Genomic DNA, 12,499 nt, shown 5'->3' with positions numbered 1-12,499 from the left:
CTTTCGAGGATGTGTTAAGGTTCAAAAATTGGAGAAAAGGAGTACGGAGGGCTCACAAGCAAATAACAACTCTGGTCCAGAAGATGTGATCAAAGCAAAGATTTATTGTTTACACGCGTGGAGTCCGACGCTGGGCAAAGTCAGCGATCGAACTGAACTTACAATAATTAGACAAAGGTTTTATATGGGTAAGACAACAAAGCCCCCTCTTTTGCAAAACAGACAAAGTACAGCTTACGTCAACCTAAACCACAAAATGTTCCGTTAACTTTTACCATAGTTTTAAGAACATTACGTCTCATCTCCATCCCGGTGTCGCACCATGAACGCATTCTTATCTCCCAGAACATCAGGTGCGCTTCCTGTAACCATCTGACAATATGCCGGCACAATTTGCAATTGCAGCAAAAACACATCTTAACTTCTTACCTACTAAAGTGAATCTACTATGGTGTGTACGTGTGTGTGTGAGTGTGTGGGTGTCTGCTGTGTATGCCATGTATGTGTCATGACCTCTCCTGCACCTCAGCTCACCTCACACCTCTCGTCCTAGCCAGACATAAGGCCTGCGCTCATACACAGCTGAACTATGTGTGACTTCTAGACTAAATGTCACACTCAAATGATGATACTCAAACCATGAAGGAAACTTGCTTAAAATGAACATAAATGAAACTTAAAACTTACTTAAAAGGATATAAGTGATAAATGATACAAACTTAAATCTTAGGTCTAAAGGATATAAGTAATAAAAGATAAAAATAACTCCAGGCATAGGTCATGTAAGCAGGTGTGTTGCAATTCCTTTCAGAGCTCCTGTCCTCCTCACCGTGTATTGGCTGATCATTAACGCCTGCCAAGAGTTTCTGACCCTCACTTGACCAGGAGCCACAGCTCTTTAATAAGCTCAAATGCAATCATGTATAAAAGATTAAAATCATTTTCATCACAAAGGTTCTTTCTTCTCAGATCTGCCAATATGGTTGCTCGTCTCTACTACAGTTTAATCATTGAAAATCACACTGATCAGCATACTATATGGAAATTACAGATTACATAATGGCAAAAGCATTTTGTCAGACCCCTCATTCCCCCTTTTGACCTCTGGCTGACCAGAGGTCACCATACTTTCAGGTGCTTCACTCCTCGTCCCACACAGCGACTCCCATGTCCATCAAGGGCATCATGGGCATGTGGGCTTCTGCTCCCGAATCCACTGCCTTCGTGATCACCTTCTCTAACAGAGCTCGGGCACAAGGAATGAGACAACAGCCACAGGTCACCAAAATGCCCACCAACACAGCTAATGAAAGCATAATTGGAAGTACAGACCCTTTCCACTGTCCGAAGACCGAGGTCATCCAGCCCTCCAGTGGATTCTCAATTCCCGAGTGATCGTGCATGGTCCTAGAGAGCGTTTTCAGCCCCTCTAAAGCTCGGGTGACTGACCCATCTGGAGCCGTGTTATTAGGAATAAAAGTACAGCACTGTTCACCGAACATAGCACATACACCGCCTCGTTCTGCCAACAGCATGTCTAGAGCCATTCTATTCTGCACCCCCATCAACGAGGTCGGACCCAATTGCTCCACTAGCCCTTCCATCCCATCTCGGGTAAGGTTAGAGAGTCTCAGCAGATTATAGTGAACATAATTAATTCTATCCACATTCTTGTTTAGGGTCACTGGAAGGAGAGCAGCGATTATTGGAATATTTTCAAACCCGGCTGCTATTTGATCCGCAAGCTTATACTCATTTGGAACTCCCCTGGGCACTCCTATTGAGTCTATCCAGGTCGGCGAGTCCATCCTAGGATCATAAGCATGTGTTCCCTCAGTCCCTCTCTTTACCAGAACGTGTCTCTTGCGCCTAGCTGTCAGTGTGCGTGTGTCGTGCTTTGGGAATGCCTTCACCCGGTTTCCTATTAGCATAAGTGGCGCACCTAGCCTCACCATTGCGCACGTCCCCACGCTTCCCAGAGGAACACGAGCCAAAAGAGTTTTGTGTCCGCAGTAATAATAAAGCCCACTTCTAGCCCAGGTCCCAATTAACGTGTTTGCATCACTTACATTGTTTGTGGTTCTCCCCGTTTTGGTAACCGAACACCAACTTGGGTCAATTTCTCCCACCTTATATTTCACGTGATCTGTGGAGAACTTAAAACACGTATAGTTATCTTTTTTCGGCATAAACGGTCCTGCCTTTGTCTGTTTATCAGTCGGGGGAAATAAACTGGACAAAACCGTGCAGTTTCCAGTGCTCACCGCTCCTCTAGTCAGTTGCAGCATACAGTCATAGCCCCACTGATCCTCTGGATGTAGTGGTGCAGGTTCTGTGAACAAACGTGGTCTAGCCGACGCACAAGCCACACAATTTGACACTTGCTGTTCCTCGGCATTTAATGCCATCCAGTCCAGCCACAGGTTGCTGTCACTGAACCCGGTGGCACGTTCTATCAAATCCTTCGGTTTTAACCTCGTATAATCTACCATCAGGACTCGCCTGGCTTTTGGTTCCCGTTCCTCTGGTGCTGCGGTGGACAACTCGTTTCCTACTAGCTTGGGTTTTGGGTCGACAAGGTTTATTCTAATTACCCCTGTTGGATCTGTTCCCAACATATCTACCCCGATTACCAGGTAAAACACACCTCCCGGACTTTCTGACCTAGGGAGAGCGTTCCAGGGACCCAGGGAAAGGGTGATGGGGTTCTGAGAAGTGGAAAAATCCCTCTGAATTGCTATCCCTTTTAACCCTTCAGGCACTTGCGGCTGCCACCCCACTCCGGTCCATCCTACCACATTCCCCCAACCAGGAATACACCACTGCCCTGCAGTATAAGACCCCAGCGCAGCGTGACTTCCCCGTCCGGAGTGAGGGCTCCCTCCCCGCGTGCATATGTCAGGGTGACTACAAATCCACACATCATATCCCCTCCAGCTGCTGTTTACCCCTTCACAATCAATCACTTCACATAAGTCAAACGTATACGCACTTGTGGACCCTTTAACGTAGTCCAACTCTAGCCCCTTATATCTGCTGAGACACCCATCCTTTGTACCCGAGATCTCACGCTTTGTTCTCACCCTCGGCCCCGTTTTGGTGAACGATCCCTCTTGTGGTGCTGGAGTGGGCTGGCCTCCGGGTCCGGACAGTTCGCTTGGGTTTTTCTGCAAAGTATAAACGAGCAAACATACGGCCATAATTAATATCATCACAGACATCAAACTCACTATAACAAGTAATATTTTAATTTGTGCCCTCTCTTCATGAGGGTCTGATTCACGGCGTGGCATTTTCAACGTGTATTTAATGATTAAGAAATAAAAAGAATGCCAAGCGTGATTTTCCTGTGTCTCTTTGCTGCTTGCTTTTTCTCTTTTTCAGCTACCCTTCTCCGGTCACTCAGCTTGTGGTTGCTCCTTTCTGCAGGCGCGGCGACCTCCTCCTCAGCGGTTCTTCTCTCTTCGGCCTTTCGGGTAGACTACCGATCGGCCCGTTGCACAGGGGAGAGGATTTATTTTGCCTCTTAGATTCGTTGCCCCCTGTGTCCGGCAGAGCCGGGTCCTCGTCCACTAGGCTCTCGTCTGCGTCCAATGGAACCAGGTGTCGCCTTTTCCTTTCAGCTGGACCGCTGTAGCCGTCCGGGCTGTCACCTCGTACGGACCGGTCCACCGGGGTTCCTTCCACTTGCGTTTGATGACCTTTAGCCACACCGCCTTGGCATCAGGGACCTCTCCTTTCTCTCTGGGCTTCTCACACGTCACCTGTTTTGTGAAACTGGACACAAGGGCTTTCAACTCGTTAAAATATTCAGCATGAGACCTGTTCCTTTTCTGGGGCTGCTCCGCCGAGACCACTGTCCAAGGGGCTGGAAACTGTCTCCCGGTCAGCAGCTCGTACGGGGTAAAGCCTGTTGACTGATTCACAGAACATCGTATGGTCATCAAAGCAATGGGGAGTGCAGCTACCCAATTTAACCCTGTTTGTGCGCATATTTTAGCTATCTTATTTTTTAAGTTCAGATTCATTCTTTCTACTTTTCCTTGAGACTGGGGATGATACACTGTCCCAAATTTATGCTGCACTCCCAACATTCTCTCTACTTCTTGCAGATCCTGGTTTTTAAAGTGTGTGCCATTATCTGATCTAATCCTTCGGGGAAACTCGTGTCGCGGAATGTAATGGTTAATCAAACACTTTATTACACTCTTCGCGTCTTCCTTCCGGGTTGGCCAAGCCTCGGGCCAGCTGGTCAAGGCATCAACACACACCAACAAATACCTCACACCACCGGGGCCTGTCTCAGTCATGTCAGTGAAATCAATAACAATCTCCTCTCCTGGTCTCTCAGGCATCAAAAACTTACCCGGCTCTGGTTTCACTGCTGGTTTGGGATTGTGTGCTCCACAGATTAGACATGTTCTGGCCTTCTCCTGTACCATGTTCCTTAACTCCGGGTGCCACCACCGACACAAGTTTTTCTCCATTTGTTTTATACCCACGTGGCCCAGTCCGTGAGCTTCACTTACCTTTTGCTTTGCCATTTTGGTCGTTAGGACTGGCCGCCCGTCCGGGCTCCTCCACAGACCTTCCTCCTGCCAGGCTCCTTTAGCCTGCCACACCCCCTTTTCCTCTGGGGCTGCTTCCTTCTGAGCCTGTCTGACCTCCTCCAAGGTGTTGGTGCTCACCTCCTCTTCTGCCGTTACCTGCACCATTTGTCTCTGTCCTTTGTAACCTGCGGCCTTTTTTGCAGCTTCATCAGCTGTCCGGTTTCCTCTTGCCACCGGGTTGTCTCCCTGTGAATGTCCTTTGCATTTTACAATACTCACCTCATCTGGATCCTCTAGGGGCTTCTCCAGTTCCTCCATCTCCTTTTTGTGGCAGATCGGTGCGTTGGTCGCGGTTCTGTATCCAGCTCTCTTCCACTGAGCCAGTTCCACATGTGCGGCTCCAAACCCATATGCTGAGTCCGTGTAAATGTTCACTTTCAGGTTCTTGGCCAACCGCAGAGCTCGGATCAGGGCTATCACTTCAGCTCTCTGGGCTGACTGCTGTCCCTCAATCCTTCCTGCCTCTATTACCTGGTACTCCTGTCCTACTCTGCGAACTACAGCATACCCTGCTTTAAGTCCCTCTTCATCTCTGTGGCAGCATCCATCTGTGAACCACTCCTCTGCTCCTGCTATGGGTTCCGCTTTTAGATCCTCTCTCACTTTCTCTTCAACCTGGGCTCTTTTCACACAATCATGTGGTTCCCCTGACCCCATTAAATCTGCCATGTTAATCCTTTCATGTGTGAATGTCAGATTAGGTGCATCTAGAACTTTGCTCAACCTCTGTTGTTTCAGTGGGGTCATTGTGAACGCCTGTGAGTTCACATAAGCCACTACACTGTGTGTGGTGAGCACTTTCAGTGGGTGTTCCCTTACTATGTGTGCTGTTTTCTGGATGATTTTTGTGACCCCTGCTGCGTGTCGTGTGCATGTTGGGTGTCTTGCTTCTATTGGGCCCAGTTTTATGCTGACATACATGAGCACATCTCTACTCCCCCCTTTTTTCTGAAACAATACACCATTTACAATGTCATTTGTTTCAGAAACATCCAGGTAGAATGGTTCATCGTAATTTGGTGTGGCCAAGTCAGTGGCTCTCGACAAATCCTGCTTCAACGAAATGAACGCGGACTCTGTGGCCGGCGTCCAAGACAACTCAGCCTTCAGGTTTCGAGCGCCGACTTTCTTAATCAGGTCCCTTAAAGGGGCGGTTTTACCTGCGTAGTTCGGAATGAACTGTCTGCTGTAACCTGTCAAACCTAGAAAAGAAAGCAATTCTTTCACAGTTCGCGGTTTGGGATGCGTGAGAATTTGGTCTCTGTGTGTGTTCATTAACCCCACGGATTTGTGTGCAATCACCCGGCCCAGAAAAGTTACCTCCGGTCGGACCAGCTGCAGTTTTTCCTTACTGACCTTGAAGCCGCATTCTGCCAGTCGGTTCAACACTGCGAGCGAGGCTGCCGTACATGCCGCCACGGAAGGAGCTGCAATTAGGAGGTCATCAACATACTGGATTAGTGTGCAGCCCTCAGGCAGTTGACATGGTGACAGGGCTTCTTTCAGCACCTGATTGAAAATGCCTGGTGACAGTGCAAAGCCCTGTGGCAACTGTGTGTATCTGAACTGTCTGCCTCTGTATGTAAATGAAAAAATGTCTCTGAGTGACTTGTGCAGTGGAAGACAAAAGAAGGCATTAGCCAAATCAGTGCACGTGAACCATTTCTGGTCCCATGTAATTGCAGTAAGAGCTGTGTATGGGTTAGGCACAGGTACAGTTTCAGTGCGTAGTATGGCATTAATAGCTCTCAAATCATGTGCCATTCTGTATTTCCCCGTGCCCTGCTTTTCAACTGGTAAAATAGGTGTGTTCCAGTATGAGTGTGATGGTTCTAACACCCCTACCTGCAACAGCCCTTCAATGGTTTCTGCAATACCTGCGTCAGCCTCCGGTTTGTGCCTGTACTGTGGTTTATTGATGGGTGCATCCGATTTCAGCTCAAACAGAACAGGCGAACAGGAAGCTAAACCCACATCCGTTGGCCCTCTGGACCACAGTGTGTCAGGCAGTTTGGGGAGTTCAGCCACCGCGTCTGGATGATCTGTTTTCTCCCTGCCATGTGTTCTGGAAATTCTTTATGTTCTAAATCACAGCATCGTTAGACCAACAAAGTATACGATAGATTTTACGTTTAGGAGCATACCAAACATTTGGAATTTGCGTACCTTGCCACCAAGAGTTGTCCAGCGCCCGCTTGACCATTGGCCCTAGTTCTCATGCCTCATGACCAACATGGACCGCCAAAGTAATGTGAGGGGCTGAATCCTCTCCCACATTGTACCAGGGCAATGTTCATCCGTTAATTTGACAGCCGCGGCGACACCTTCTGGTCCAATATAAATATTGTGTGTTTTTACATTCCAAGTTTCTCCCTCTAGATCACTCGCAAATTGCTCCCTATAGGTGTCGTCTTCTTCCTTATCATAAAAAAGGGTGACGTGGTAAGGATCTCTAGGCTCAGAGTAGACGGCCAAGCTCATTATCCAGGGTCTCCATTGCTGGTATGTTCTCAGAATGCCTTCCTCCACCAGCCGTCCCCAGTATATGTCTGCTGTGGACTGCTCAGAGTCTCTGACCAGATATTGAGTCTTTGAAGGCGATCCCAGGCACGGGAATTCTTTTCCTCCTGGCAGAGTGACCGTCAGGCCGTCTGCCGAACACATAATAGTTGCTCCCAGTTTCACAAGCAGATCCCTGCCCATGAGATTTACAGGCACCTGTGGTGACACCACATATTGGTGTTTCAAAGTCTGTTTCCCAGCTGCGTCAAAGCTGGATCAGTCAGTGGCAGAGTCATCGGGATCCCGGAAAAACCCACAACACTAACTGTGCTACTTGAGAGTGTTGCACAGTCAGGTGTGTCTCTCAATGTAGAATAGGTTGCTCCAGTGTCCACCAGGAAGGGTAGTTCTGTACCGTCCACGGTCATCGACAGCATGGGTTCTGCCGCACCCACACTGTTCGGTCTCTCCGGGCGACGTCAGTATTGCTCCGCGTCCCAGCCCCAGTCAGCGACTGGATACTGGGCGACAGGCGCTGCACTGGGATTCGGAGCTTGGTGCGCCCCCCTGTACGCAGCTCCTCCTCTGATGTTTCCACGTGCCTGGGGTTGGTAGCCCCGCCGTGGATAGTTACGGGGCCTCTCAGGGCATTCTCGAGCCCAGTGTCCCTCCGCTCCACAGAAAAAACAGCCACTCCAACCGTCATTGTTAGCTGGAGACCCCAGAGGCCGAGCTCTTAGTCTGCCCTGCCGGATCCACCACGCCCCTTTGCGATCCACCGGTCCCCCAATTCCCAGCGGGTCTACGTTGCCCTGGTGCATTGGCGGGCCAGCGGTCATCAGGATAGAGATTCGGATCCAAATCCGGCCAGTCAGGCACCGGATCAGCCCCGGGCCTTGCCACCATTATTTTTTGCTTTGTTCTTTCAATTCCTTTTTCTTACTGTCAATTTTGTCGCGAGCTTCCCCCAACTGTAACCTAATAAGTTGAGCCTGTGCTTCCTTGAGCTCCTTCTTTTGTTTATTCACCAGATCCTGTTCCAGCTGGACCCGATGCGCCACGTGCCTCTCCCACTGCGCAGAGTCTGCTACTGCAAAGTCTGGATTCTTCTCTAAGTCTGCTGTGACCTGTTTTGGCAGCCCGCTAGCACGGCCGAACGGAACCACGCTCTACTTTCGCCCTCTTTACCCGGATGTATGCCTGTTTCGGTTAGCCACTGTTCCTTAGCCTTGGCTAAAAACTCCCCTGGTGTATCTTTAGGGTCTCAAATTATTTAGGTTTCGTCCCAGTGTTGCGTGTTGGATACTTTTCGCGAACGGCATTAGACAGGGCACTTTGGACCTCACAGAGAGGTAGGTCATTAGCATACGTAGTGGTACGTGCTAGCCCCTCTACATCAGCTAACCCCCCCCCCAGGAGACAGCGTCCAGCCACAGCGCGGAAATCACCAATAGCAAGCTCTTCTCCTTCGGTCAGTGTGGTCAGTTTCCTCAGCCAACTAGCCCCTCCTTCTGTTATGGGCGGAAGTTGTTTAACCAATGCTTCCAAATCTCTGACTTTATATGCTCTATACACTGGTTCACCACATGGACCAGACATCAGAGGCATATTCAGTTGTCCGTCCTGTACTCCTCTGTCAAAAATCACTTTACTAGTTTTTCACCACCTGTGTCTTTCCCTTTGACTGCCCAAACATTGATCTCCTCCGACCTGCAGTGCCCTGCTTCTGTTTCCCACCTTCATCCTTTTTTACTTCGCGGTTTCTCAGCATTATGCTTGGCCCTGGGTCTGACTCAACTTCTCCCTCTTCGGCTGCTTCCTCTTCATCGCCTTCCTCCTCTTCCTCACTCCAGGAGACCTCGTCCTCTATTTTGTCCTTTGACCCGTCCTTAAGTATTTTCCGCTTCACCATTTCTAATGCTCTGAACACTTTCAACAATGCCTCAGGCTCCTCATACATAGGACCATGCCACTTCTCCTTCCCAGCGTTCCCGGTCGGGCGTTTTTTCTGCTCCACCCGATCTCCTCATCTGGGCCTGTCCTTCCTTCTGCAGACCTGGCGATCCCTTGTGCTTGGGCCGGGCTCCCAGCTCCGTCATGGGCCGCCCCTCCTCTCGGGTGTGCGTCCCCTCCACCTGTCTGTCCTGTCTGGGCTGTTCTACCACGCGTTCCTCGGACGGCGTCAGCTCATCACTCATGATCCCCCTTTGTGGCGAGGTTGGGCCTTCATCTGCAGCTGAGGCCTCCAGTCTCCCACCTTCGCTAAAGGGCTGACGCCCCCCTGCTCTTGCTTCTTCCTCCTGACTCCCTGTGTCCACCAGTGTAGTCAACATTCACCACCCCCCCCAGGACTATTCCTGTTTGTCCTTCAGGCCCACGAACCTGTCCTCCATCCACAGTCATCACCGGCATGACATAGGGTGGGGGTGGGGCACTTGGCATTAAGTGGCCCATGGGTATATTTTGGGTGTGGAGTGTCTACCAGTTTCCTCTGTTTTTGTGGTCAAGTCCCTCATCTGATCCTCCAACTTCTTATTTTCCTCTTTCAGTTGTTTTACTGAGGCCATTATACTCACCATGTCCCCTGCTCTGGCCATGTCATCCTCCTTCATCCAAGATTTTGCGGCATTCCACAAAAACAGCCACTTAGAGCACTTGTCATGCACTTCTCTGAGGTCTTTCATTGCTGCTTTGGTCTTTCTATTCACTGAGTGACCCACAGACTCCTCCTCCAGTTGCTTCAGTTCTCCTTCACATCTTTTCCTTCAGTTTGGAACACCAAGCTCAGAGCTATTCATCACTCAGTTTCTTTTGTGAGATGTGATGAGCTTACTTACCTCAAGCTCCATAACCTGACATTCTTTTTCAGCCGCTTTTAATGCCCAGGCATTAGCCAGTCGAATAGCTTTCTTCAGCTGTTCAAGCTGAGCCTTCAAGGGCTTATACCCTTTTATTTCACCAGAGGTCGCCTTGTCACCCATTCTGCCCACACTCACTTACCTCCTCCAGTGACGTTTCTGACTCCTCCTCCTGGGTTACTCTGTTGTACTTCCCTTTCGGTTTCCACAACCCGTCTCAACACTCTGACAGCCACTTCCTCGTCTTCTCCTGCTTGGCGACACACAGAGTTTAACCCAACTTGACATAAGCCATCCATGACTTGGCCACCCGTTCATCACAACACACTTCATTTGTTCTGACCCGGGTTCCACCTTAACACACCCATCCAAGCATGTCAAAATCGGAACCCGTCTCCGCCGCTTCTACCAGGGAGAAAAGAAACGCCGCCGCGTTAGATGGCACCCACCCCGGGTCATCTTCATTCTCCGCCAATTCCACTAATCCGTAAACAATAGAAAACATTTATTTACATACTCATCCAAATCATCTAACTCAACTTCTGCGCATATGGACAAATCATACGGGGCGTCCTCCGTTTCTCCATGGCAAACACAGTTAACTTCAAAGACACCTTCCACAAGTAAATATCCACTTTACAGAACGCCTCCAACAGCATTTCAGTTATTTTCCAGCTGATTGTCCCCTACCCAAACCTTTTTATTTATTTTACTGCTAAATTAACGCCAACTCCCCTCTATTGTATAATTCTTTACTCCTGATAAGTCCACTTTATTGCGTGCTCATTTTACTGCAATCTTATAAAACTCAATCCTGTAATTTATATCTGTTAATCTGTCACGCTTATTAGTGGCTCATGATGCTTAAGGCTTATGTCTGAACTTGACCACCGAGCCAGAGCATCATTCGATCCTAACAGGACGACCACTCCATTTTCTCTGCGTCAAGACAGCTCATTCGTCTTTAACAGTTCTCTACTGATATGTCAGCATGCTACAGCTCAACATTATATGGCCATGTGCTTAACAAACTCAAATCATCCGATTAAATTTTGTGTACTTTATCTTATCTCCACAATTTAATCTCAAAAGTTCATCAATTTTTATAATCAGTCCTATAACCACAGCATAGGCCGCAGTGAGTTATACCTAAATGCACCATGTCTCATTATGCACAGTAAATTGACTGGGTTTCTCAGAGGTGCTAATTTGTTTATTTAAGCCTCAGGTAAAAAACACAAGAAACTCAAGCGTCAATATCACCAGCTATGTATTGCCTAAATTAAAACAGCTTCAACTTCAAAACATCCAGCTTTGCATCACAACAACAATATTCCAAACCCAGCTCATCAATTACGTCATCGCAGCAATAACACAAAGCCTCATGAATATCCCCATAACAAACAAAACAACGTAATATTTACAGTCAGTTAACAATATGTGTAAATCATGCTTATGACCTCAAAAACACTTTAAACCAAACCGGAATCCTTGTGCGTTTCACAGCAGCCAGCTCATTTGCATATACTCGCAACTTCACCGTCCGTTACCCGGTCCACTGGTACTTGTTAAGGTTCAGATATTGAGGAGGAATCCAAAATAACCACAGATCCGGTCTGGTGCAATTAGACGACATTTTAATGTACACACGTGCGGAGTCCAACACTGTGCAGATTTCAGTATTGAACTACCTTACAATAGTCAAACAAAGGCTTTATAGGGTTGGGGTGATACTGCTCCCCCCCCTCTCAGACACAATACAGCATACGTGAATCCAAACCACAAATGTTCTGTCAACCCTTGACACAGTCCAGAGAACATCATCTTCGGCTCGGTGCTTCCCCTCAGCTCGTCTTCGCTGTCGCTTATCTCTGGGACATCTGGTGTACTTCCTGGAACAGACTAACACGTACGCACCCCAACTTTGCAGTCGCAAGCAAAACATAATTAAACTCTTACCTATATAAATGAGTCTATCTAATATGTATGTGTATGTGTGTCAGCTTCTGCTGCCCTTTGTTTCACCTCTCAGCTCCCAGCTAGACCTTGTAACCTTTCCACTAGACAGAAGGCCAGCACAACTGAAACTATGTGTGTGTGTATGTGTGCAATAATCTTGACTGATATATAAAATATAAAACAAATGTTTCAATCTAATACAACTACTTGAAGCATAATCAAAGCTTAATCAAAGATAAATGCATAATAAAATAACCTGCTCAAAATTCTTGCACTCAGACTCTGCTTTCGGTTTCACTTCTGCAGAAGCATGCCTTGCAGAAGTGTTTCCCGTCTCATTTTGGCACAGAGTTACTCTACGTGGGGGCCTTTTCTTTCACCATGCAGTCTGCATATAAACATTAAGATTAAATTCAACTCAACAGTTTAAAGTGGTTCTTCTTGGACCTGTAATAAAGACTAATATAATACCAATATATTTGAACATCTGAATGCATCTGAATGCAACATCACTATTAATAATGAAATGGTAATGATGATTACTAATAGCAGCAAATAATAGCAGTAAAA

At 47.9% G+C, this 12,499-nt stretch overlaps 2 protein-coding genes across 2 annotated transcripts in view; both read right to left on the bottom strand.

The window, feature by feature from the left end:
• Positions 1-1,139: 1,139 nt before the first annotated feature.
• Positions 1,140-12,499, bottom strand: part of LOC112847800 (syncytin-A-like) — a 670,150-nt gene continuing 658,790 nt past the window's right edge. Inside the window, exon 2 of the mRNA XM_025910221.1 lies at positions 1,140-2,462. Coding sequence (XP_025766006.1) covers positions 1,140-2,408 — 1,269 coding nt within the window. The 5' untranslated portion in view covers positions 2,409-2,462. The remainder of the gene's footprint in view (positions 2,463-12,499) is intronic.
• Positions 3,573-6,666, bottom strand: LOC112847799 (uncharacterized). The gene is made up of 3 exons (XM_025910220.1): positions 5,967-6,666; positions 4,206-5,812; positions 3,573-3,917 (listed from the first exon to the last, which is right to left on the bottom strand). Exons 1-3 carry the CDS (start codon positions 6,019-6,021, stop codon positions 3,573-3,575), a joined length of 2,007 nt encoding a protein of 668 aa, XP_025766005.1. The 5' UTR covers positions 6,022-6,666.

The sequence above is a fragment of the Oreochromis niloticus genome, linkage group LG9 (genome assembly GCF_001858045.2).
Source record: "Oreochromis niloticus isolate F11D_XX linkage group LG9, O_niloticus_UMD_NMBU, whole genome shotgun sequence".
Taxonomy (NCBI): domain Eukaryota; kingdom Metazoa; phylum Chordata; class Actinopteri; order Cichliformes; family Cichlidae; genus Oreochromis; species Oreochromis niloticus.
Note: the sequence above shows the minus strand (reverse complement) of the source record. Positions and strands in the feature narration are given on the sequence as shown.

Excerpts from the sequence above, each read along its gene's own strand:
- LOC112847799 (XM_025910220.1), bottom strand. The coding sequence starts at position 6,021 with ATGTACGGCAGCCTCGCTCGCAGTGTTGAACCGACTGGCAGAATGCGG. Across the intron at positions 5,813-5,966 it reads TGGCAGAATGCGGCTTCAAG|GTTTGACAGGTTACAGCAGA; the intron begins GTCAGTAAGGAA and ends TTTCTTTTCTAG. Across the intron at positions 3,918-4,205 it reads GGAAGGAAGACGCGAAGAGT|TCAACAGGCTTTACCCCGTA; the intron begins GTAATAAAGTGT and ends TCTGTGAATCAG.